The sequence below is a fragment of the Hyla sarda genome, chromosome 4 (assembly GCF_029499605.1).
Source record: "Hyla sarda isolate aHylSar1 chromosome 4, aHylSar1.hap1, whole genome shotgun sequence".
Classification (NCBI taxonomy): Eukaryota; Metazoa; Chordata; class Amphibia; order Anura; family Hylidae; genus Hyla; species Hyla sarda.
The window spans coordinates 172,855,012-172,879,380 of record NC_079192.1 but is presented as its reverse complement, the minus strand read 5'-3'; the positions used below and the strand labels follow the sequence as shown (position 1 = coordinate 172,879,380).

At 44.6% G+C, this 24,369-nt stretch overlaps 2 protein-coding genes across 2 annotated transcripts in view; one reads left to right on the top strand and one right to left on the bottom strand.

The window, feature by feature from the left end:
* The window catches only part of REC114 (REC114 meiotic recombination protein), a 464,557-nt gene extending 454,315 nt beyond the window's left edge, over positions 1-10,242 (top strand). The window contains exon 6 of the mRNA XM_056572772.1: positions 10,041-10,242. Within this exon, the coding sequence (XP_056428747.1) occupies positions 10,041-10,205 (165 nt within the window). The 3' untranslated portion in view covers positions 10,206-10,242. The remainder of the gene's footprint in view (positions 1-10,040) is intronic.
* A 2-nt stretch (positions 10,243-10,244) lies between these two features.
* Positions 10,245-24,369, bottom strand: part of NPTN (neuroplastin) — a 97,052-nt gene continuing 82,927 nt past the window's right edge. Inside the window, exons 8-9 of the mRNA XM_056572771.1 lie at positions 21,615-21,684; positions 10,245-11,601 (exon numbers count right to left, since the gene is read on the bottom strand). Coding sequence (XP_056428746.1) covers positions 21,624-21,684 — 61 coding nt within the window. The 3' untranslated portion in view covers positions 10,245-11,601; positions 21,615-21,623. The remainder of the gene's footprint in view (positions 11,602-21,614; positions 21,685-24,369) is intronic.

Genomic DNA, 24,369 nt, shown 5'->3' with positions numbered 1-24,369 from the left:
AAAAAAAAACACCCACGTGACCCCATTTTGGAAACACGTAATGTAAAAAGGGGTATAGTGAGCCTCCCCACAGGTGTTTGAAGAATTTTCGCTAAAGTTGAACGTGAAAATGAAAAGTGTTCATTTTCACATGGGGTAATAGGAAAAAAGACCCACAAAATTTGTAACACCATTTGTTCTGAGTATATAAATACCCAATATGTGGACATAAAGTGCTCTGCTGGTGCACTACAATGCTCAGAAGAGGAGCCGCGCCATTGGGCTTTTGGAGAGAGGTGGTGTCTGGAATTGAAGGCCATGTGCGTTTACATAAAAAACTTATCTTTCCATTTGCACAGCACATTGTTCCAAAGATCTGTCAAAAGCCAGTTGGGTGTAAATGCTCACTGCACGGGTCACTGCACTGAATGGGTCACATGTGGGGGGGTCCACTGTTCTTGCACCACGGAGGGCTTTGTAAACGCACATGGCCCCCGACTTCCATTCCAAACAAATTCTCTCTCCAAAAGCTCAATGATGCCGCTCCTCTTCTGAGCATTGTAGTTCGCCCACAGAGCACTTTACAGCCGCATATGGGGTATTTCCATACTCAGAAGAAATGGGGGTTAAACATTTTGGGAGGCTTTTTATACATTACCCCTTGCAAAAATGTAAAATTTGGGGAAAAATTTAAAATAATTTACACATCTGACTTTAACGAAAAGTCGTCAAACACCTGTGGGGTGTTAAGGCTCACTGTACACCTTGTTACGTTCCTTGAAGGGTGTTGTTTCCAAAATAGTGTGCCACGTGGGGCTTTTTTTGCTGTTCTGCAAAAGCCAAATGTGACTCCCCTTCTGAGCATTGTAGTGTGCCTGCAGTGCACTTGAAGTCCACACATGGGGTATTTGCATACTCAGAGGAGATGGGGTTACAAATTTGGGGGGGGGGGGGCATTTTCTCCTATTACCCCTTGTAAAAATGTAAAATTTGGGGAAAAATGTTTAAATAATTTACACATCTGTGGGGTGTTAAGGCTCACTGTACCCCTTGTTACATTCCTTGAGGGGTTTAGTTTCCAAAATAGTATGCCATGGTGTTTTTTTTTTTTTTTTTTGCTGCTCTGGCACCATAGGGGCTTTCTAAATGTGACATGCCCCCCAAAAACCATTTCAGAAAAAACTCAAAATACCATTGTCGCTCCTTTCATTCTGAGCCCTCTAGTGCACCCACAGAGCACTTAACGTTCACATATTAGGTATTTCCTTACTCGAGAAATTGGGTTACAAATTTTAGGGTGATTTCAATCCTTTTACCACTTGTAAAAATTAAAAAACTGGGTCTACAAGAACATGCGATTTTGATGCTATTCCTGTGAAGCACCTAAAGGGTTAACACTTTCTGAATGTCATTTTGAATACTTTGAGGGGTGCAGTTTTTATAATGGGGTCATTTATGGAGTATTTCTCACAGAAAGGTCTCAAATCCACTTCAAAACTGAACTGGTCCCTGAAAAATTCAGTTTTTGAAAATGTTGTGAAAAATTGGAAAATTGCTGCTGAACTTTGAAGCCCTCTGAATTTCTTCCAAAAGTAAAAAACATGTAGACTTTATGATGCAAACATATTGTATATGTGAATCAATATATAATTTATTTGGGATGCCCATTGTCCTTATAAGCAGAGAGTTTCAAAGTTAGCCCCTTAAGGACCCGGGGGTTTTCTGTTTTTGCATTTTCGTTTTTTCCTCCTTGCCTTTAAAAAATCATAATTCTTTCAATTTTGCTCCTAAAAATCCATATGATGGCTTATTTTTTGCACCACCAATTCTACTTTGTAATGACATCAGTCATTTTACCCAAAAATCTACGGAGAAACAGAAAAAAAATAAAAATCAATGTGCGACAAAATTGAAGAAAAAATGCCATTTTGTACATTTTGGGGCTTTCCATTTCTACGCAGTACATTTTTTGGTAAAAGTGACACCTTCTCTTTATTCTCTAGGTCCATACGATTAAAATGATACCCTACTTACATAGGTTTGATTTTGTCTTACTTCTGGAAAAAATCATAACTACATGCAGGAAAATTTCTACGTTTAAAATGGTCATCTTCTGACCCCTATAACTTTTTTATTTTTCTGTGTACGGGGCGGTATGAGGGATCACCGTGATCTGAAGTTTTTAGCGGAATCATTTTTTTATTAAATCGGACTTTTTGACCGCTTTTTATTCATTTTTTCATGGACTTGGACTTTTTTTGGTGTGTACGCCATTGACCGTGCGGTTTAATTAATGATATATTTTTTATAATTCGGACATTTCCGCATGCACAGATACCACATTTTTATTTACACTCTTTATGGGAAAAGGGTGGTGATTCAAACTTAAGGGGTTAAATGATCTTTATTACTTTTTTTTCTTTCCTTTTTTCAGCAATGTTATAGCCGCACTGCACACACTGATATTTTACATTTATCATTGTTATCCCATAGGATAACATTGATCAATGATTGTGCCGCTTGACTGCTCCTGCCTGGATCAAGGGCACTGAGCAGTCATTCGGCGATCGGACACACAGGAGGAAGGTAGGTACCCTCCTTGTGTCCTCTAGCTGTTGGGGACGCAGTGATTTTGCCTTGGCGGTCCCGAACGTTATAGAAAGGTAGTGGACTCAGGGCGTACAGGTACGCCCCGTATCCTTAAGTGGTTAAAAAAATGCTAAGAAAAATGTAAACATTTTTCATTAAATTTAGAATTTTTTGGAAAAAAGTATGCAAGTATCGACAAAAATTTTCCACTAACAAAGTAGAATATGTCACGAAAAAAAAAATCTCTGAATCAGAATGAAAAGTAAAAGCATCCCAGAGTTATTCATGCTTAAAATGACAGTGGTCAGATGGGCAAAAAATGCTCAGGTCCTTAAGGTGAAAATGGGCTGGGTCCTTAAGGGGTTAAACAAAAGGAGATTTTTTTACACTTATCGTAAAAAAATCTTTTTCTCAGAAGCTCCATTGGGGGACACAGGAACCGTGGGTATATCTTGCTGCCACTAGGAGGCTGACACTAGGCATACAAAAAAGAAGTCGGACCCTCCCAGCAGGGTATACCCCACCTCCTGCCTTAGAGACACTCAGTTTTAGTCCCAAAGCAATAGGAGGAACCGAAAAAATACAGAGTCTAGAGGGCACCCAGCCGAAATAACGAAACAACCAACTGAAAGGCGGCCAACTCTCAGATCACAACTAACCAACACAGGGTGGGAGCTGTGTCCCCCAATGGAGCTTCTGAGAAAAAGATTTTACGGTAAGTGTAAAAAATCTCCTTTTTTCATTCAGCTCCATTGGGGGACACAGGAACCGTGGGACATACCAAAGCAGTCCCCGGGGGTGGGAAAACCATGTAACCCAGAATCAAGCGGACGGCAGGGCCACTGCTGCCTGCAAAACCTTACGCCTGAAAGAGGCGTCGGCAGATGCAGAAGTGTGCACTTGGTAAAACTTGGTGAATGTGTGCACTGAAGACCAAGTAGCCGCCTTACACACCTGTAGGGCCGAAGCCCTGTTAAAGACCGCCCAAGAGGCCCCCACAGAGCGAGTGGAGTGAGCCGTAACCCGGAAGGGAGGATCCTTCCCCGTGGAACGGTATGCTTCAGAGATGGCGGACCGGATCCATTTGGAGATGGTGGCCTTAGAAGCCGGCAAACCCTTGCGTCGGCCCTCCGGAAGGACAAACAGCAACTCCGACCGTCGGAAGGAAGAGGTGGCTTTGAGGTAAACTCGTAAAGCCCGTACCATATCCAGGTTGTGAAAAGAACGCTCTTTAGGATGAGATGGAGCCGGGCAGATGGAAGGAAGAACGATATCCTCATTCAGATGAAAGGACGAAACCACCTTTGGTTGAAATGAAGGAACCGGTCGAAGTACTGCCTTGTCCTGATGAAGAATCAGGAAGGGAAGTTGACAAGAAAGAGCTGCCAATTCCGACACCCGACGGATCGAGGTCACAGCTACCAAAAAGGCGACCTTCCAGGAAAGGAAACAGAGAAATATCCCGGATAGGCTCGAACGGAAGGGATTGCAAAGCACCCAGGACCAAATTTAAGTCCCAAGGTGGAGTAGGAGACCTATAGGGAGGAATCTAATGAGCTACTCCTTGGAGGAAGGTGCGAACCGATGAGTCAGAAGCCAGAGGCCGGTGAAAAAGAATAGACAGCGCCGACACTTGACCCTTGAGGGAACTAAGAGCCAGGCGCGTCTCAAGACCCGACTGAAGAAACGCCAGCAGGTTTGGCAGAGAAAACTGGACTGGGGAAAGAGAGCGGGCCTCACACCACCGAAAATAAGCCTGCCAGGTCCTATGGTAGACCCTAGCCGAAGACGGCTTACGCGCCTTGCGCATAGTGCGAATAATCCCAGCGGAGAAACCGCAAGCCTTCAAAACCGCGGTTTCAACCGCCATGCCGTCAAACGCAACGGCTGTGAATTGGGGTGGCAAAGAGGACCCTGAGACAGAAGATCGAGGTGATCCGGCAGGCGGAAGGGAACATCCACCACGAGCCGAACCACGTCCGCGTACCAAGATCGGCGGGGCCAATCCGGGACCACTAGGATGGCCGGTACGCCTTCCGCCTTGAGTTTCCTGAGCACCCGGGGAAGGAGGGGAAATGGCGGAAATAGGTACGGGAGAGAGAACCGAGACCAGGGAATGACGAGGGCGTCCGCGGCCAGTGCCAGAGGATCTCTGGACTTTGCTACAAAGTTTGGAACCTGCCTGTCTAGGTGGGACGCAAAGAGATCCACGTCCGGAATTCCCCAGCGGCGGTAGATGGACTCTAACACCTATGGGTGAAGGGACCACTCCCTGGGATCGGGGGAGGAGCGACTTAGAAAGTCCGCCTCCCAATTCTTCACCCCCGGAATGTGGATCGCTGATATGGAGGGAACCATGTGTTCCGCCCAGTTCAGAATCTTGCACACCTCGGTCATGGCGGCACTGCTGCAAGTGCCCCCTTGGCGATTGAGATTACGCCACAGCCATGGCGTTGTCTGACTGAATGCGAACCGGTCGACCCCGAAGAAGAGACTCCCAGTGTCTGAGACAAAGGAATATCTCCCGGATCTCCAAGACATTGATAGGAAGCCTGGCTTCCCGAGGTGACCACCGGCCCTGGACCGTCCGGTCCAGGAGGACAACCCCTCAACCAAGGAGGCTTGCATCCGTCGTAAGAACTAGCCAGTTCAACGGTAGAAACACGCGGCCGCTCTGAAGGAGAGGAGAGTGAAGCCACCAAAGAAGAGACTGGCGAGCCTGGGTGGGCAGACAGATCCGATGATCCAAGGACAGGGGGGGATCTGTCCCACAGAGACAGAATAGCCCACTGAAGCGGACAGCAATGGAACTGTGCAAACGGAACTACCGTTATGGCCGCCACCATTCTGCCCAGCACTGCCATGCATGCACGAAGGGACACTGGATGCGGGCGTCTCAAGTGACGAACTCCTAACAGCAGAGCACTCCGCTTGTCCGGAGGGAGGAAGATGCGTGTGCTTGCGGTATCGAACCGGAGTCCCATAAAGACCAGAGACCGGGAGGGAGAAAGGTTGGATTTCTCCTCATTGATCAGCCACCCGAAGCTGGATAGTGTCAACAGGGTGATGTGGAGACTCTCCTCGTTCTGGACCCGGGACGGGGCCTTGATATGCAGGTCGTCGAGGTAAGGAAGGACTGACACCCCCCGGGACCTGAGAATGGCCATGACAGCCGCCAGGACCTTGGTAAAAAACCCGGGGGGGCAGTGGCCAGGCCGAAGGGCAGAGCCACAAATTGAAAGTGACCTTGCTGAATGGCAAAACGTAGAAAACGATGAGGAGGAGGAAAAATCGGGATGTGAAGATACGCATCTCGAATGTCCACTGAAGAATGGAATTCGCCCTGATCCATGGATGCCACGATCGACCGTAGTGACTCCATACGGAAGTGGCGAATGCGAAGATGCCGGTTGAGGAGTTTCAGGTCCTAAATTGGACGGACTGAATCCTCCTTTTTTGGGCACGACGAAGAGGTTGGAATAAAAAACCCTGAAACGGTCTTGAGGTGGAACGGGCACAATAACACCCTGCTGCAGCAGAGTGCGAATGGCAGAATGAAAACCTGCGGCCAGAGCAGGTGAACGAGGAGGCCGGGATAGAAAAAAAAAAACGATCCCGGGGAAAAGAAGCGAACTCTATTCGGTAACCGTCGGAGAGGACGTCCCGACCCCAAGAGTCCTGGACATGTGCGAACCAGATGTCCCGAAAGAGAAGTAAGCGACCGCCCACCCGAGACGGAGTCCCGGGTGGGGGCACCCCTTCAGGTCGAGGCAGGTTTACGGGTTCCTGATTTAGCGGGAAATCTGTTGGAGCGATTATCCTGCTTCCATGAGGAGCGAAGTTTGAAGGACGGGCCCTGCCTACCCTGCGAAGGGCTCGATTTTTCCTGGCGCCCCTGACCCAAGGGGCGAAAGGACCAAAAGGAGGATGACTTACGAAAGCCCCCACGAGCCGCAGTGCGGCGAGCCTTGTTCTGGGGAAGCAAAGAACTTTTACCACCTGTAGCCTCAGAGATGATGTCGTCTAGGTGCTTTCCAAAAAGGCAAACGCCAGAAAAAGCCATAGCAGTCAGATTTTTTGGAAGCCGAATCGGCTTTCCAAGCCTTGAGCCACATGGAGCGACGAATGGCGACCAGGTTGCCAGCCGCAACAGCCGCACAGCGAGCAGACTCCAACGAAACCTGGCATAAATATTCGCCTGCATCTGACACCTGACGAGCAATTTCAGTCAGAGCGTCCGGGGGGGGCCCCGGACAACAGACCTTGACGGAGCTGAGAAGCCCACACCGCTAAGGCCTTCGCCACCCAAGTGGAAGAAAATGCCGGAAGCGGGGAGGATCCCACTGCTTCAAAAGCGTATTTGGCCAAATTCTCGACCCGCTTATCCTTAAAGGAAGCGGCATCCGCCAATGGTGGATTTTGACAAATGGGAGACCTGGGGGGCCACAGATGGTGGAACAGTCCATTTAGAAATAAGGTCCTGAGGGAATGGACACAGAGTCTTTAACCTTTTAGTGCCTTGGAAGCGCTTCTCCGGAAGCTTCCAGGCGGCCTCCAGAATCACATCAAACTCCTTATGAGGATGAAAAGACTTAGGAGAACGAGGAGTGCGGCAAAGGACACCTCAGGAGCAGGGTCTGAGGGCCCAGGTTCCTGTAGATGGAAAGTGTCCCTGACTGCAGACACCAGGCCATCCACCAAGTCAGACATGGAGGACAGCTCTTCAGAATCCAAATGAGGTTCTGAGTCCGCCAATTCACCCGGAGATCGGGAACGGTTAGTGGAGGCTCCTGAACCGGGTGACCAGGATCTACAATGGCGGTTCGGGGAACGACCCCTAGGAGAGCGGTTGCGTGACCGGGAACGCCGCCTAGGAGCGGGAGATCTGGAGCGCGAGCGGCGCCTGCTATCAGGAGAAGAGTTCGGATAAGCAACCCATGGACGTCCATGGGAGCGTCGACGGTCCGAAGACGCCAAACTAGCTTCCCGAGGGGGACGTAGGGAAGACTGCCTTAAGGCTGTAACCACCTCCTTGGAAGCCTGCGTCAGGTCTGAGATAGTCTGGGAGAGGGAAGACACCCAAACCGGGGTCGGTTCAGGGGCCACAGACCCTGAAGGAGCATCTAGGGCAGGAGTAGAAGGGCGTGAGGAAGAGCAGGCAGGACAAGTGGGTACAGCCGAACCCCCCCGAAAATTTTACCTTACACCCTGTACAAGCATAGTGCGTGACTAAAGCGGGGGCCGCCTGTCTGAGGGAAGGTTCAAAACGGGGGGTAGACATTGCCAAGCGCAGCCAAATAGTAACAGAAGAATGGAATTATCTCACCCAGGTTCCTGGATGACGTCCCCACACCTTCTGAACAGGACAGCCGGCTGGAACAGAGATGGAAGACCCGTGCAGCAGCGTCTGAAGAACGGCGCTGGAACAGGAAGAAACTTGCTTCCTGGGTCACGTAACTTGAGGGGAGGAGTATAGTTGGCGCGCTAGCACGGAAGAGGCTGAGGCAGCCCCGGGAGCCTGCGCTGCCGTCTGATAGGCTTCCCCAGCCTTCCCCGCGCAGGCGCTAAACTGATTGAGCGCTCAGAGCGTGAAATGGGCGGAGCTACACTGGGCCAGGGACCAGGCCAAAGCGGCGGCCTAAAGTGGCGGCCTGGTTCCCGGTTAAGAATCCACCTTGAAGTGTAAGCCGGCAGCCATCTCCCCCAGCGGGGACGGCTGCCGGGGACATGAGCGAGACCGGCCGCGGGGCGGAGCTACACTCGGCCGGGGCCAGGCTAGCAGGAAGAAGCGCCTGGCTCCCGGCTGTACCGCCCCGACAGGGAAGATCGCAGCCGTCTCCCTCCGTGGGGACGGCTGCCTAACAGAGAAAGATAATCCGTGGCGGAGGACCTCGGCCGGGACCAGGCCGAAGCCGGGGGCTAGATTAGCGGCCTAGCGCGCCCCCCAACTAGGAGCCGGCAGCCGATCAGAGCAGGGAAGGCTGCCGGAATTAACAGACTGCAGGAGGTAGACCAGAGGGCCGGCAGCTGCCCCACTATGTGTGGGGGCTGCAGCCCACAGTAAAAGCTGCAGCCAGTGTCCCCAAGATCAGGTCCCCCTTTGAATACAGTCACCCCCATTAACCCTGAAGGAGCCCTAGTAAGGAGGGGGGGGGGAGGGTTGTAGGAAACTCACCTGAGTATGGAGGTATACTTCCCTCCAAGAAGTTCAGTCCCCTCTTCACCAGACTAAGCCTGCTGCATCATGCCAGGCTTCGGAAAGCAGGGCAAGCAGAGGCAATAGGCGACCCGGACCCAGGGTACAGACCTGGTGCTGGCCGATGGCGAGGAAGGGTTAACGGACCATACTCTATGAAACCGTGCCCTTCAGTCGCATGTTGGGAAACAGGTAGCGCCATGCTCCTGTCGCCCCTACCTAGAAAAATAAAAAAAGAAGAAAAATTCTAAACACTATCACTAGAAAATAATAAAAGACCAGACCTGGAGCAATCCAGGCCCGTGTTGCCTCCTATGACACTATGCTAAAACTGAGTGTCTCTAAGGCAGGAGGTGGGGTATACCCTGCTGGGTGGGGGCCGACTTTTTTTGTATGCCTAGTGTAAGCAAGATATACCCACGGCTCCTGTGTCCCCCAATGGAGCTGAATGAGAAATTCTCTTTTTTTTGGGGGGGGGGGGGGGGGGGATAAATAAGGGGTGCTGCCAGGAGCTAACTAAAAACAGATTACCCATTAAGTAATCTATCTTTACCTAAACGCTCAATCAGGGCAGGAATACCGCCTGAAGGACCTTACATCCAAAGGAAAAATCTGAAACAGGGATTAATTGCAACCTATAGTGTTTTAAAAAAAAAAAAAAAAGTATGTTTTGAGGACCATTTAGCAGCCCTACAGATCTGGTCCAAAGAGGCTTCAGCCTTCTCGCTCCAGGAAGAAGCCACTGCTCTGGTAGAGCACCCGTGTATTAGGTAGTTGTGCTGGCTATGTTTCTTTTTGTTTTTGCTGGAAATTTTCAACAAAGCATGTTTTTTTTTTCTTTCTTCAATTTTGTCCCACAATTTTTTTTCTTTTACCATAGATTTTGTGGTAAAAGGACTGAAGACATTACAAAGTAAAATTAGTAGTGCATAAAACAAGACCTCATATAGGTCTGTAGGTGGAAAACTGAAAGAGTTATGATTTTTAGACTGGGAGAAGGAAAAAAACTAAAGTGCAAAAAACGGAAAAACCCTGAGTCCTTAAGGGGTTAAAGCAGGCCTTGTGCCCTGACCTGCTTTTAATAAATGTTACTCTATACCGGTAAGTGCTGCAGCTACATTTATAGCAGAGTTAATGAATAGTCTTATAAGGTTGTGCGTTCATGTACAAATATTTCTAATCTTTATGTGCAATGGTTTTTTTTTATTCTTCCCTTGGGAAAAAGTCTTGCTTGTAAATACTGTGTCAAAGTAATTTGCTTTCATTGCATTTACAGGGTATGGTGATGGGCAAACAGGGAAATAACGTAGATGTGATCAATCCATGCCCTACCTTTAATGTGGAACTTTGTACCTTTCTCAAATTATGTTTCTTGGACCAAAACTTTCCAGGGTTTGTTGAAGCAGTAGAGAACGAGTTGTACAAACTTATTAAGAACTAAGTGATTGAAACTAAATAAATAAATCTTAACACCAGAATATATTCTTGTTTTAGTCTGTTTATATTTTATCAACAAGTGTATTTGCCACACATAGTATTACACTTCAATTGCACAATCCATGGACTCATGCAACTATGAACATTCCCCCACCCTCTGCCCAGTAAAAGATATTACATTTTTGATATACTGACACATTTACATCTAGTTGCATAGAATAGAACCATGCTTTAAAGAACAAAATGTAAAATCTTTCAAATTAACCAAAATTAAAATTAAACACAAACCCCCATCCAGGAAAAAAAATATTTATAAATATATAACTTATAAAAAGTCTGCCGGCATGAATGTACATGTTGACATAACAGTGCAAAAGGATTTAAGAATATACATGATTGAACCATTGTTCACTTAGAAAGCATCCCACCTATATGTTTATATTTAGTCTAAAAACAGTAGCTGGGCATTTGCACTAACAAATCCAATAAGTTTGTCCCCCCAATTACACTAGACCTAATGGACTTCCTTAAATGGATGCTTAAAATATCAGATTTTTTGCGTCTCAGAGAAAAATGCCATAGCAATACTTTGTAATGACACAGCAAAAACATGCCCTAGGAGAACCTTTCTTTTAAACCTCCTTCAGTACAAAGTACTGGACATTTAATAAAGGAAAGCATGATATTCCAGTACAAAAACACAGTGAACACAGGTGTATATTGTATATTTAGAAACAAATCAAGAATTGTTGTGTTAAACATTAGGTTCCAGGACACAACATATCTTATACCTTACAAAATGAGCACTTTAAGCAACACCTTGTGCTTGTTTCCATTTGAGGAAACTTTCTTGCACAATTGTTGGTCGAATGTCAGCTACAACATTCACAAGCCATCCAATACTTTAAAAAATAAAATATTTTCATTACAATGAATGCAACCTGCTCAACTTAACAGATAATTTAAAATACATGCCAAATATACAAAAAAAAAGGGGGCAAGAACATATAAAATAAACCTGCATCCATTTGGAAGGCTTACATTATATATATATATATATATATATATATATATATATATATATATATATATATATATATATATCTCAAGTGATTTAAAAAAAAAAAAAAAGCCACAGCACACAAAGCTGCATATGCACTCTATTTTTGAAGATCCTTAATACCCAATCAGTCCTTAGTCTCCATGGAGGCTATATAAGGCATGCTTTAAAAAAATAATTTTGTACCCTCAGTCACATGAAAGAAGAAGAAGAAAAAAAAAAAAAAAAAAACACACACATAAAAGGAATTTTGAAGTCTGAAGATCGCCGGAAGATCGACTTCATAGCAATGTCAGCTCCTTAGAAGGATGATTTGTTGTCCGGTCAAAGCCGCAAATCTCTAAAAAAAAATAAAAATAAAAAAAAATGCAGAAAAATAAAGCATCAAACATTAAAGGGGGCACTTACTGAACTAGTTTAATTTAAAATTACATAGCAACAAGTTATTCCTTACCTTTCCTCCATATAGTCTAAGTTAGGTACATGACTAGACAGCCACAAGACTTAAAAGGGAAACTGAAAGCAGCATCATCCACACTACCCTGTTTATACAGGATAATGGCATCAGGGACACCAAAGCCAATGCAGGTTACTGTTTTCTAATCTGTTGTACCATTCCAGAGTTATAGACCAATATCCTAATACGCAAGTCAGCTTCTTGGTACACTTGGGGTGTTCACCAGTGTACTTTTATGTCTGCCCGCATAAGCACTGTCCACCTTCATAATTGTACATATGCCCTTTCTTCAGCACATAGCCAGTACTGTCTGTGACCTAATCATAATGTACAGTCCGTACAAGCTAACAGGCGCTGTTTCCGCGAGGTTGCAGAACATATCAGCTATGTCCTGTAGAGAGGAAATATGAATATTTATGATGGAGAGTGTAGCACAGGGCTGCTGAGGGCAGGCAAAACAGTGCATCAAGGGGCTGGGGAATGCCCTGAGTGCATGAAAAAGCTGAGTGACATATTAGGATTTCTCTTCACAACTTGTAAACTGCTCAATAGATCAGAAAACTGTATCCTGTGTTAGAATCTGCTCCACCTGCACTCTTATCCTGTATAAGCAGGTTAGTGCAGGTGATGTGGCTGACAGTTTCCCTTTGAAGGGAATCTTTTCAACTCTATATCAAGCTTAGAGTTGCAGACATGGGCAGATAAGTTATAACATCATGTTTTAGGACTTTTGTGATGCCTGCACAAAGAATGAAGACGTGTAGACCTTGCATGCCCATCAAATGAACTAAAACTCTGCCATCTAAACAAGGGCAGTGAATAATCGGTGTTTATAATGTTTCCTACCATATTTTTGTTGCAGGAACAGAGCAGTCAAAATGCTAGAACTAATACTTTTAATGCAGCACACTGGATATGAGGCATTGGAGCGGAGACCAAAACTTAAAAGGGGTACTCTCTCCTGGAAAACATTTTTATTTTAGTCAACTGGTGCCACAAAGTAAAACAAATTTGTAAATTACTTCTATTAACCTCTTAAGGACCCAGGGCGTATGGATACGCCCTCACACCCTGGGCCTTAAGGACCCAGGGCGTATCCATACGCCCTGGCGTTTTCCGGTCTCTGCCGCGCGCCGGGCAGAGATCGGAACTGGATGCCTGCTGAAATCCTTCAGCAGGCATCCAGGGCAAACGCCGAGGGGGGCCATGTAGGCCATCGCCGCAAATCGCAAGGGAAATCGCCCTTGCGATCTGCAGCGATACCGGGCTGATCGGGTCTCTGGGAGCCGACCGCCCGGTAATTTCGCATGATCCCGGCTGTCACAGACAGCCAGGACCATGCTGAAGTATAGGAGCGAGGTGGCAAACCGGCCACCTCCTCCTATACCCTGCGATCTGTCGGTTAGTTAACCGACCAATCGCAGGGGGCGGTTACTTCCTCCCGCCCTGCCCGACCCCTTGAAGTCCGGAGAGGACGGGAGGAAGACCGGAGGACGCGGCGGGGGACGGGGGAGTGCTGGGGACTGGCCCCGGTACTTACCTCGTCCCTGAAGACCCGGATCCCGGCGAAGAAGATGGCGATGGCGGCGGCGACAGGCGAGTTGATCTTCAGCCGCGGTCGGGCCCTTTACAGCAATGCACGTCGCCGTAAAGCGACATGCATTGCTGTAATGGGACCCTGTAAACTACAACTCCCAGCATGCCCAGACAGCTCTTGGCTTCTGGGCATGCTGGGAGTTGCAGTTTTGCAACATCTGGAGGTCCACAGTTTGGAGACCACTGTGCCCTTCCAGATGTTGCAAAACTACACATCCTCAGCATGCCCTTACTGTCCAGGCATGCTGGGAGTTGTAGTTCTGTAACATCTGGCCCTTCAGATGTTGCAGAACTACAATTCCCAGCATGCCTGGACAGTTGGCATACTGGGAGTTGTAGTTTTGCAACATCTGGAAGGGCACAGATTGAGAACCACTGTATTAGTGGTCTGCAAACTGTAGTCCTCCAGATGTTGCAAAACTACAACTCCAAGCATGCTGGGAGTTGTAGTTCGGCAACATCTGGCTCTAAAGATGTTGCCGAACTACTACTCCCAGCATGCCTGAGAATGTGTTTCCCAACCCGTGTGCCTCCAGCTGTTGCAAAACTATAACTACCAGCATGCACTGATAGACTGTGCATGCTGGGAGTTGTAGTTTTGCAACAGCTGGAGGTCCCCCCCTGTGAATGTACAGGATACATTCACATGGGCAGGGGGCTTACAGCGGGAAACTCGCTGTAACCCCCGCCCATGTGACTGTACCCTAAAAACACTACACTACACTAACACAAAATAAAATAAAAAGTAAAAAACACTACATATACACATACCCCTACACAGCCCCCCTCCCCTCCCCAATAAAAATGAAAAACGTCTGGTACGCCACTGTTTCCAAAATGGAGCCTCCAGCTGTTGCAAAACAACAACTCCCAGTATTGCTGGACAGCCGTGGACTGTCCAAGCATGCTGGGAGTTTTGCAACAGCTGGAGGCACCCTGTTTGGGAATCACTGGCGTAGAATACCCCTATGTCCACCCCTATGCAAATCCCTAATTTAGGCCTCAAATGCGCATGGCGCTCTCACTTTGGAGCCCTGTCGTATTTCAAGGCAACAGTTTAGGGTCACATATGGGGTATCGCCGTACTCGGGAGAAATTGCCTAACAAATTTTGGGGGGCTTTTTCTCCTTTCACCCCTTATGAAAATGTGAAGTTGGGGTCTACACCAGCATGTTAGTGTAAAAAAATAAATTTTTTACACTAACATGCTGGTGTTGCCCTATACTTTTCATTTTGATAAGAGGTAAAAGGGAAAAAAGCCCCCCAAAATTTGTAATGCAATTTCTCCCGACTACGGAGATACCCCATATGTGGGCGCAAAGTGCTCTGGGGGCGCACAGCAAGGCCCAGAAGGGAGAGTGCACCATGTACATTTGAGGTGATTTGCACAGGGGTGGCTGATTGTTACAGCGGTTTTGATAAACGCAAAAAAAACCAAAACCCCACATGTGACCCCATTTCGGAAACTACACCCCTCACGGAATGTAATGAGGGGTGCAGTGAGAATTTACACCCCACAGGTGTCTGACAGATCTTTGGAACAGTGGGCTGTGCAAATTAAAAATGTTGTACAGACCACTGTTCCAAAGATCTGACAGACACCAGTGGGGGTAAATGCTCACTGTACCCCTTGTTACGTTCCTCAAGGGGTCTAGTTTCCAAAATGGTATGCCATGTGGGGGTTATTTTGCTGTCCTGGCACCATAGGGGCTTCGTAAATGTGACATGCCCCCCCGAGCAAAATTTGCTCTCAAAAAGCCAAATATGACTCCTCTTCTGAGCATTGTAGTTCGCCCGTAGTGCACTTCAGGTCAACTTATGGGGTACCTCCATACTCAGAAGAGATGGGGTTTCAAATTTTGGGGGGTATTTTTTGCTATTAGCCCTTGCAAAAATGTGAAATTTGGGGGGAAACACCCATTTTAGTTAATTTTTTTTTTTTACGTATGCAAAAGTCGTGAAACCCCTGTGGGGTATTAAGGCTCACTTTATTCCTTGTTACGTTCCTCAAGGGGTCTAGTTTCCAAAATGGTATGCCATGTGGGTTTTTTTTTGCTCTCCTAGCACCATAGGGGTTTCCTAAATGGGACATGCCCCCGAGCAAAATTTGCTCTCAAAAAGCCAAATATGACTCCTTCTCTTCTGAGCATTGTAGTTCGCCCGTAGTGCACTTCAGGCCAACTTATGGGGTACCTCCATACTCAGAAGAGATGGGGTTACAAGTTTTGGGGGGTATTTTCTGCTATTAACCCTTGCAAAAATTTGAAATTTGGGGGGAAACACACATTTTAGTGAAATTTTATTTTATTTTTTTACATATGCAAAAGTCGTGAAACACATGTGGGGTATTAAGGCTCACTTAATTCCTTGTTACGTTCCTCAAGGGGTCTTGTTTCCAAAATGGTATGGCATGTGTTGTTTTTTTGCTGTTCTGGCACCATAGGGGCTTCCTAAATGCAACATGCCCCCCAAAAACCATTTCAGAAAAACGTACTCTCCATATGAGGTATGTGCTTACTCAAGAGATATTGGGCTACAAATATAAGTATACATTTTCTCCTTTTACCCCTTGTAAAAATTCAAAAATTGAGTCTACAAGAACATGCGAGTGTAAAAAATGAAGATTGTGAATTTTCTCCTTCACTTTCCTGCTATTCCTGTGAAACACCTAAAGGGTTAAAAGGCTGACCGAATATCATTTTGTATACTTTGGGGGGTGCAGTTTTTATAATGGGGTCATTTGTGGGGTATTTCTAAGATGAAGATGCTTCAAATCCACTTCAAATCTGAACTGGTCCCTGAAAAATAGTGAGTTTGGAAATTTTGTGAAAAATTGGAAAATTGCTGCTGAACTTTGAGGCCCTCTGGTGTCTTCCAAAAGTAAAAACTTGTCAATTTTATGATGCAAACATAAAGTAGACATATTGTATATGTGAAAAAAAAATTAAAATATTTTGAATATCCATTTTCCTTACAAGCAGAGAGCTTCAAAGTTAGAAAAATGCTAAATTTTCTAATTTTTCATAAAATTTTCTAATTTTTCACCAAGAAAGGATGCAAGTTACAATTTTTTTTTACCACTATGTTAAAGTAGAATATGTCACGAAAAAACAATCTCGGAATCAGAATGATAACTAAAAGCATTCCAGAGTTATTAATGTTTAAAGTGACAGTGGTCAGATGTTCAAAAAATGGCCGGGTCCTAAGGTGTAAAATGGCTGGGTCCTTAAGAGGTTAAAAAATATTAACCCTTCCAGTATTTATCAGCTGCTGTATACTACAGGAGGAAGTGCTTTTCTTTTTGAATTTCCTTTCTGTCTGACCACAGTGCTCTCTGATGACACCTCTGTCCATTTTAGGAACTGTCCAGAGCAGGATAGGTTTGCTATGGGGATTTTCTCCTACTCTGGACAGTTCCTAAAATGGACAGAGGTGTCAGCAGAGAGCACTGTGGTCAGACAGAAAGGAAATCGAAAAAAAGCACTTCCTCTGGAACATACAGCAGCTAATAAGTACTGGAAGTGTTAAACATATTTTTACATTACTTCTCTTTAAAAATATTAACTTTCTGGCACAAGTTGATTTATAAAAAAATGTTTTCCAGTGGAGCACCCCTTTAATAGTCATAGATCACTGCAGGCTTGATTGATAGACAAAGAAGGTTCTAAGACACATACCGCAGAACATGATTACGGGCGAAGAACAGTGACAGATTAAGTTACGGCTTGATCTCTGCACATTTGCCTACATAGGAGTCATTTGCATACCCTGTGCACTGCGTTAAAAGTATTATTCTGGGCATTTAGAGCGCTTAATTCCTGCAACAATGATATGATAGGAAACCTTATTAACATTCCTATTATGCACTCTCTTTTTGCTTTTCTGGTCCCATACGCACTGATGAAACCAGTGTACAAAATGCCATTTTTCATAAATTCCCCTTTAGTACATAAAATCATAGGGGTGTAGGTGAACAATTTTTCTACACCTTTGATTTGTGTAACAAGGGCATACAATTAAGTTGGTGGTACACTTCATTATGTTACTTTGTAGGTTTCTTCCTTTGATACTTTTTAACCCAATTGGGTGAAAATGTGCAACTTTTTGCAAAATGCTATCCACAGCCAGTTTTGTAAGCCATGTCTAGGCTGGTGTAGATCTGTGACAAATCTAACATGATGAATTCAGGACCACATTCAGACTATGGCAAAGCTACACAATTTTATTTAAAAAGTTACTAAGACAAAAGTCGAAATGAAAAGTCTCTAAATCGCAACTAAGACCAATCGTGCGACAAATTGACACCACCTTAAGGCTAAGTTTCCACTTGTTTTTTTTCTGGCAGTTTTTGGAAAACTGCCACTGCAGTTTTTGAGCCAAAGTCAGAAGTGGAACCATAAGGGAGGAGAAGTGTAAGTCCTTCCTTTATATGTCCTATTGCTTTTGAATACACTTCTGGATTTGGCTCAAAAACTGCAGTGGCAGTTTTCCAAAAACTGCCAGAAAAAAAAAAAAAAGTGGAAACTTAGCCTAAAAGGGTTAAACTAAAGATAAATTAGTGTGTATAATTAAAAGCATAGACCATATCGACTACATTTAAGGCAATGTTTCCCAACCAGGCACATGCACATTCCACAATAAGTCTGCAGTGGTCATTGGCAAATTCAAAACAGAAGCTGCATATTTGATGCGGATTTGACAGTGCACATTTAGATCCCAGGATGCTGTGCTGTGTGGGGATGCCAGCTTATTGAGAGAGAGTACTTATGCAATACATATAGAGAAAGGTATTAGGAAAAAAGCTGCACTCACGCAGTTTTAGTTCCCAGAAATGGGTCTTAATTTCTGTGTCAAGCAGCAGGACAAGTGAATTGCTGTATGAGCGGCGAGCAAGAGACACAGCTCTCAAGTCCGGGGGATGTACCACAGGATGATGACTAGTTTCACGTCATTACAGACGCTTCCAGTGGTACATTATTCTGTCGTAGGGAAGGTGCTTCTATACAGGTAAGTGATAAACAGGTGTGAATATTTAACAGCATTTAAAAACACATTCCTTTGTTTTCAACACCTATAAAAACAAGGGATGAAATCACAAATAAACAGAATATTAGTGAAATCAAAGAAACAAGGAGAGATCATTTCTCTCATTTAACCCTAGCGGGCCTAGAACCTGCAAATGCATGATCCAATAGGCTTCTCTACGAAGCAGATGGAGATGACATCGTTTTGCACACCTGTTTATCACTTACCTGTATAGAAGCACCTTCCCTTCGACAGTATGATGTACTGCTGACCAGAAGACGTGTCTGTAATGACGTGAAACTAGTCATCATCCTGTGGTACAACCCCCCCCCCCCCCCCCAACAAAGGCTGTGTCTCTTGCTCCCCACTCATACAGCGATTCACTTGCCCTGCTGCTTGACACAGAAATAAAGACCAATTTCTGGGAACTAAAACCGTGAGCGCAGCTTTTTTCCTAACACTGATAAATGTAAGGTTATGCACATGGGGAGGAAAAATCCAGGCTGGGGTTATGTATTAAATGGGAGAACACTTGGGACAACCAACATGGAAAAGGACTTAGCTGTAGTGACCAGTGTCTGGCAGCTACTGCCAAGGCAAATAAAATCATGGGGCGAATCAATAGGGGCATAGATGCCCACGACAAGGAAATAATTCTACTGCTGTATAAATCACTAGTCAGACCACACATAGAATACTGTGTACAGTACTGGGCACCAGTGTACAAGAAAGATAAAGTGGAGCTGGAGAGGGTTCAAAAATGGGCAACCAGAGTAATACAGGGAATGGGAGGACTACAGTACCCAGAAAGATTATTAGAATTAGGGTTATTTAGTTTAGAAAAAAGAAGGCTTAGGAGAGCCCTAATAACTATGTATAAATATATCTGTGGACCTTACAGATCTCTCTCCCATGATCTATTTATACCCAGGACTGTATCTACAACAAGGGGGCATCCTCTACGTCCAGAGGAAAGAAGGTTTTTATGGAATTCTCTGCCAGAGGAGGTGGTCCTGGTGAACTCTGTAAAAGAGTAGAGTTCAAAAGGGGTCTGGATGCATTTTTGGTGAGCAATAACATTACAGGTTATAGATTTATAGGCACAGAAGGTTGATCCAGGGATTTATTCTGATGGCCATATTTGAGTCTGGAAGGAATTTCTACCTGTAAGATTCAACATGAGTCAACTCCAGTAGGGACTCATTAGGGTTATAAGTTGAACTTAATGGACTGGCTTTTTTTCAACAAATGAACTATGTTAATATGTATTTATTGAAGGCAACCAGGACAACAATGTTGCTAATGTGGTAATTTCTTCATATGTGCAATGAAAAATGGGCGGCTACTTTCTCCTGCCCTCTCTTGCGATAACCCTGCCCTCTTCGGATGATAACTCCCTCCATAAAATATTCAACCCCTTTCCTTCAGTATATCCGTGAAGTGGGCAAAGTTATTGGCTGAAGGGGGTGAGAGAATGCATTGCATTTGGGACAAGGACTTTGTTTACTTATGAGGATTTATTTTGTTACTTGTGGGAGCATTAGCCTGTGTGTCGAATCTTTTTGCTTAATTATACCGGTACTTGGCAGACGTTGGTGTATATACTCTTATTGATATAACATTTTTCTCATATGGGAATTATCACTATACATGATTGGGTGAATTTTTAGAGTAACTATTAAAATTTAAGAAGCTGTACAGAAAGTGTTCAGCTCTCCTCCTACGTCCCGCTGCGCACGGACTGGTATGGACCGTACCCAGGTAAGTGCAATGAAGAAAAGACAGATGTCCAGCGCTGCTCCCGTATAAAATGGAATTCTTTATTCAAACATATATACCATAGATAGGTACAGAAGACAAGGTAGTCACGGGTGATGCATTTCAGCCCACCAGAGGGCCTTAGTCATACTAAGGCCCTCTGGTGGGCTGAAATGCGTCACCCGTGACTACCTTGTCTTCTGTACCTATGGTATATATGTTTGAATAAAGAATTCCATTTTATACGGGAGCAGAGCTGGACATCTGTCTTTTCTTTATTAAATTTTAAGTTTCATACGGCACCTCAGTCCACGGGACATTCTATATGGTTATATTATTGCCGTGTGCACGTGGCCTTATTTATCTATACACGTAGTTATTTAGAATGCATCGCACATAATAAATTACCAGATTAGCAACAGCATGAATATCTTCTGAACAGCGGCACCAATTTACCTGGTAAAAAGTGTTTGTTAGTGTGAATAACCCTGGTTCCACCATTATATTCAGGTTAGCACCAGTGAACCTGCTGTTCTTTTCCCTTTAATGAATATGGCACTTTAGCTGCTACCCATGCGCTGCATGTATAAATCTAACAAGCTTAATTTTTTCACTATAATCTCTGCTATTTATGGTAATAAACTATAGTAAATCTGCCAACCCTGAAGGCCCCACTTCTTTTACACAAAGCCAATCCACTTTTTTGTAAGTTGAAAGGGTGGCTTAACTAGTCAGAAAGTCACAGGTTTTTGTGCAAAAATGTGTAACTTTCGAAGCAAAAAAAAAAACCAGCATATACCGTATATACTCCAGTGTAAGCCGCGTTTTTCAGCACAATTTTTCGTGCTGAAAATGCCCCCCTCGGCTTATACTGGAGTGAAAAAAAAAAAAAAAAAAAAATTATATTATATATATATATATATATATATATATACAGTTTGGGGGGGGGGGGGGCGACTAGTGACGCACTGACGCCGACGCACAGGGACATCCCAAAACGGTGGCGGCAATGCTGCGTCACTAGTCTGGGGCCGGCGCGGAGCGGAGAAGAGGGCCTCCCGGTGAAGATGGACGGCCCAGACCGGCTCACCCTCCCCACCAGAATGCGGACGGTCCCTGCAGCTACTAAGCAACAGGACTGAGAGAAGTGGGGAGGTGAGTAGACAACGAGAGGGACCTATATGATGATGGAGGGGGCCGTCTGGATGATGACAGGGGGATATAGACTGGAGGTGATTATGACAGGGGGTGATGATGACGGGGGTCTGGGGGATGATGTATTTTCCCCCCTAGGCTTATACTCGAGTCAATACATTTTCCCAGGTTTTGGGGGTGAAAGTAGGGGCCTCAGCTTATATTCGGGTCTGCTAATACTCGAGTATATATGGTATCTAATAGTAAGTTCTCCTTAAAGATTTTATTATTTCCATGATTAAGTAGTTGTATGGATTGCTAGTATCAAATAATCTTTGTTGTTATTACACATGGTTGAATTTCATAGTCAACTCATTACTTACCATATTCATTTAACTTGTGTTCCTTTGCCTCAGGTTCTTATCTTTGTGATTGTTTGTTGCATTACTCTTCCTGAAAAAATAAAGAAACATGATCATCACATTTTTTTACAGCTTTTAAAATGTAACAAAATTATAGTGATTGTGTAAAATATGACAGTGGGGATCAAAAGTTTGGCCACCCCAGGTAAAACTTTGTATTAATGTGCATAAAGAAGCCAAAATAAAAGAAAACAAAAAAATGGCATCTGCAAAAGTTTGGGCACCCTGCAGAATGTATAGCATGCACTGGCACCTTTGCAAAGCTGAGACCTGCCAGTGTCATTGTTCTCAATCATCTGGGAAGACCAGGTGATGTCAATCTCAAACGTTTTAAATGTCCAGACTCATCTGACCTTGCCCCAAAAATCAGCACCATGGGTTCTACTAAGCAGTTGTCTAGAAATCTGAAACTGAAAATAGTTGACGCTCACAAAGCTGGAGAAGGCTATAAAGAAGATAGCAAAATGTTTTCCGATGTCAATATCCTCTGTTCGGAATGTAATGAAGAAATTTCAGTCATCAGGAACAGTGGCAGTTAAAGCAAGATCTGGAAGACCAAGAAAAATATCAGACAGAACAGCTCGCAGGATAGTGAGAAAAACAATTCAAACCCCACGTTTGACTGCACAATCCCTCCAGAAAGATCTGGCAGACACTGGAGTTGTGGCACACTATTCCACTATAAAGAGATACTTGTACAAATATGGTCTTCATGGAAGAGTCACCAGAAGAAAACCTCTTCTACATCCTCACCACAAAAATCAGCATTTGAACTTTGCAAATGAACATATAGACAAGCCTGAAGCATTTTGGAAACAAGTTCTGTGGACCGATGAGGTTAAAATTGAACTTTTTGGCCAGAATGAGCTAAGGTTCGTTTGGAGAAGGGGAACAGAATTAACCCCTTAAGGACCGGGGTTTTTTCCGTTTTTGCATTTTCGTTTTTTGCTCCTTGCCTTTAAAAAATCATAACTCTTTCAATTTTGCACCTAAAAATCCATATGATGGCTTATTTTTTGCACCACCAATTCTACTTTGTAATGACGTCAGTCATTGTGCCCAAAAATCTACGGTGAAACGGGAAAAAAAATCATTGTGAGACAAAATTGAAAAAAAAAACGCCATTTTGTAACTTTTGGGGGCTTCCGTTTCTACGTAGTACATTTTTCGGTAAAAATGACACCTTACCTTTATTCTGTAGGTCCATATGATTAAAATGATACCCTACTTATACAGGTTTGAATTTGTCGCACTTCTGGAAAAAATCATAACTTCATGCAAAAAAATGTATACGTTTAAAATTGTCATCTTCTGACCCCTATAACTTTTTTATTTTTCCGTGTATGGGGCGGTATGAGGGCTCATTTTTTGCGCCGTGATCTGAAGTTTTTAACGGTACCATTTTTGCATTGATAGGACTTATTGATCGCTTTTTATTCATTTTTTCATGATATAAAAAGTGACCAAAAATGCACTATTTTGGACTTTGGAATTTTTTTGCGCGCACGCCATTGACCGTGCGGTTTAATTAACGATATATTTTTATAATTCGGACATTTCCGCACGCGGCGATACCATTTATGTTTATTTTTATTTACACTGTTTTTTCTTTTATGGGAAAAGGGGGGTGATTCAAACTTTTAATAGGGAAGGGGTTAAATGATGTTTATTCACTTTTTTTTTGCACTTTTTTTTGCAGTGTTATAGGTCCCATAGGGACCTATAACACTGCACACACTGATCTTTTACATTGATCACTGGTTTCTCATAAGAAACCAGTGATCGATGATTCTGCCGCATGACTTCTCATGCCTGGATCTCAGGCACTGAGCTGTCATTCGGCGATCGGACAGCGAGGAGGCAGGTAGGGGCCCTCCCGCTGTCCTGTCAGCTGTTCGGGATGCCGCGATTTCACCGCGGCTATCCCGAACAGCCCACTGAGCTAGCCGGCATGCTTTCGGTTTCACTTTAGACGCGGCGTTCAACTTTGAACGCCGCGTCTAAAGGGTTAATAGCGCGCGGCACAGCAATCAATGCCGCGCGCTATTAGCCACGGGTCCCGGCCGTTGTTAGAGGCCGGGCCCGAACCGCTATGACGCGGGGCCACGCCGTGGCCCCGCGTTATAGATCGGGAGTGGACACATGACGTTCCAGTACGTCATGTGTCCTTAAGGGGTTAAAGAAAAGAACCTCTGTCCAACTGTTAAGCATGGGGGTGGATCAATCATGCTATGGGGTTGTATTGCAGCCAGTTGCACAGGGAACATCTCACGAGTAGAAGGAAAAATGGATTCAATAAAATTTCAGCAAACTTTGGATGCTAACTTGATGCCAACTGTGAAAAAGCTGAAGTTAAAGAGAGGATGGCTTCTGCAAATGGATAATGATCCTAAACACACCTCAAAATCCAAGGTGGATTACATCAAAAGGCATAAACTGAAGGTTTTGCCATGGCCTTCACAACCTCCTGACCTCAACATAATTGAAAATCTATGGATAGACCTTAAAAAAGCAGTGCGTGACAGACAGCCCAGAAATCTCAAAGAACTGGAAGACTTTTGTAAGGAAGAATGGGCAAAATACCTCAAACAAGAATTGAAAGACTCTTGGCTGGCTACAAAAAGCATTTACAAGCTGTGATACTTGCCAAAGGGAGCAGTACAAGATATTAACTCTGCAGGGTGCCCAACCTTTTGCAGACACCATTTTTTTGTTT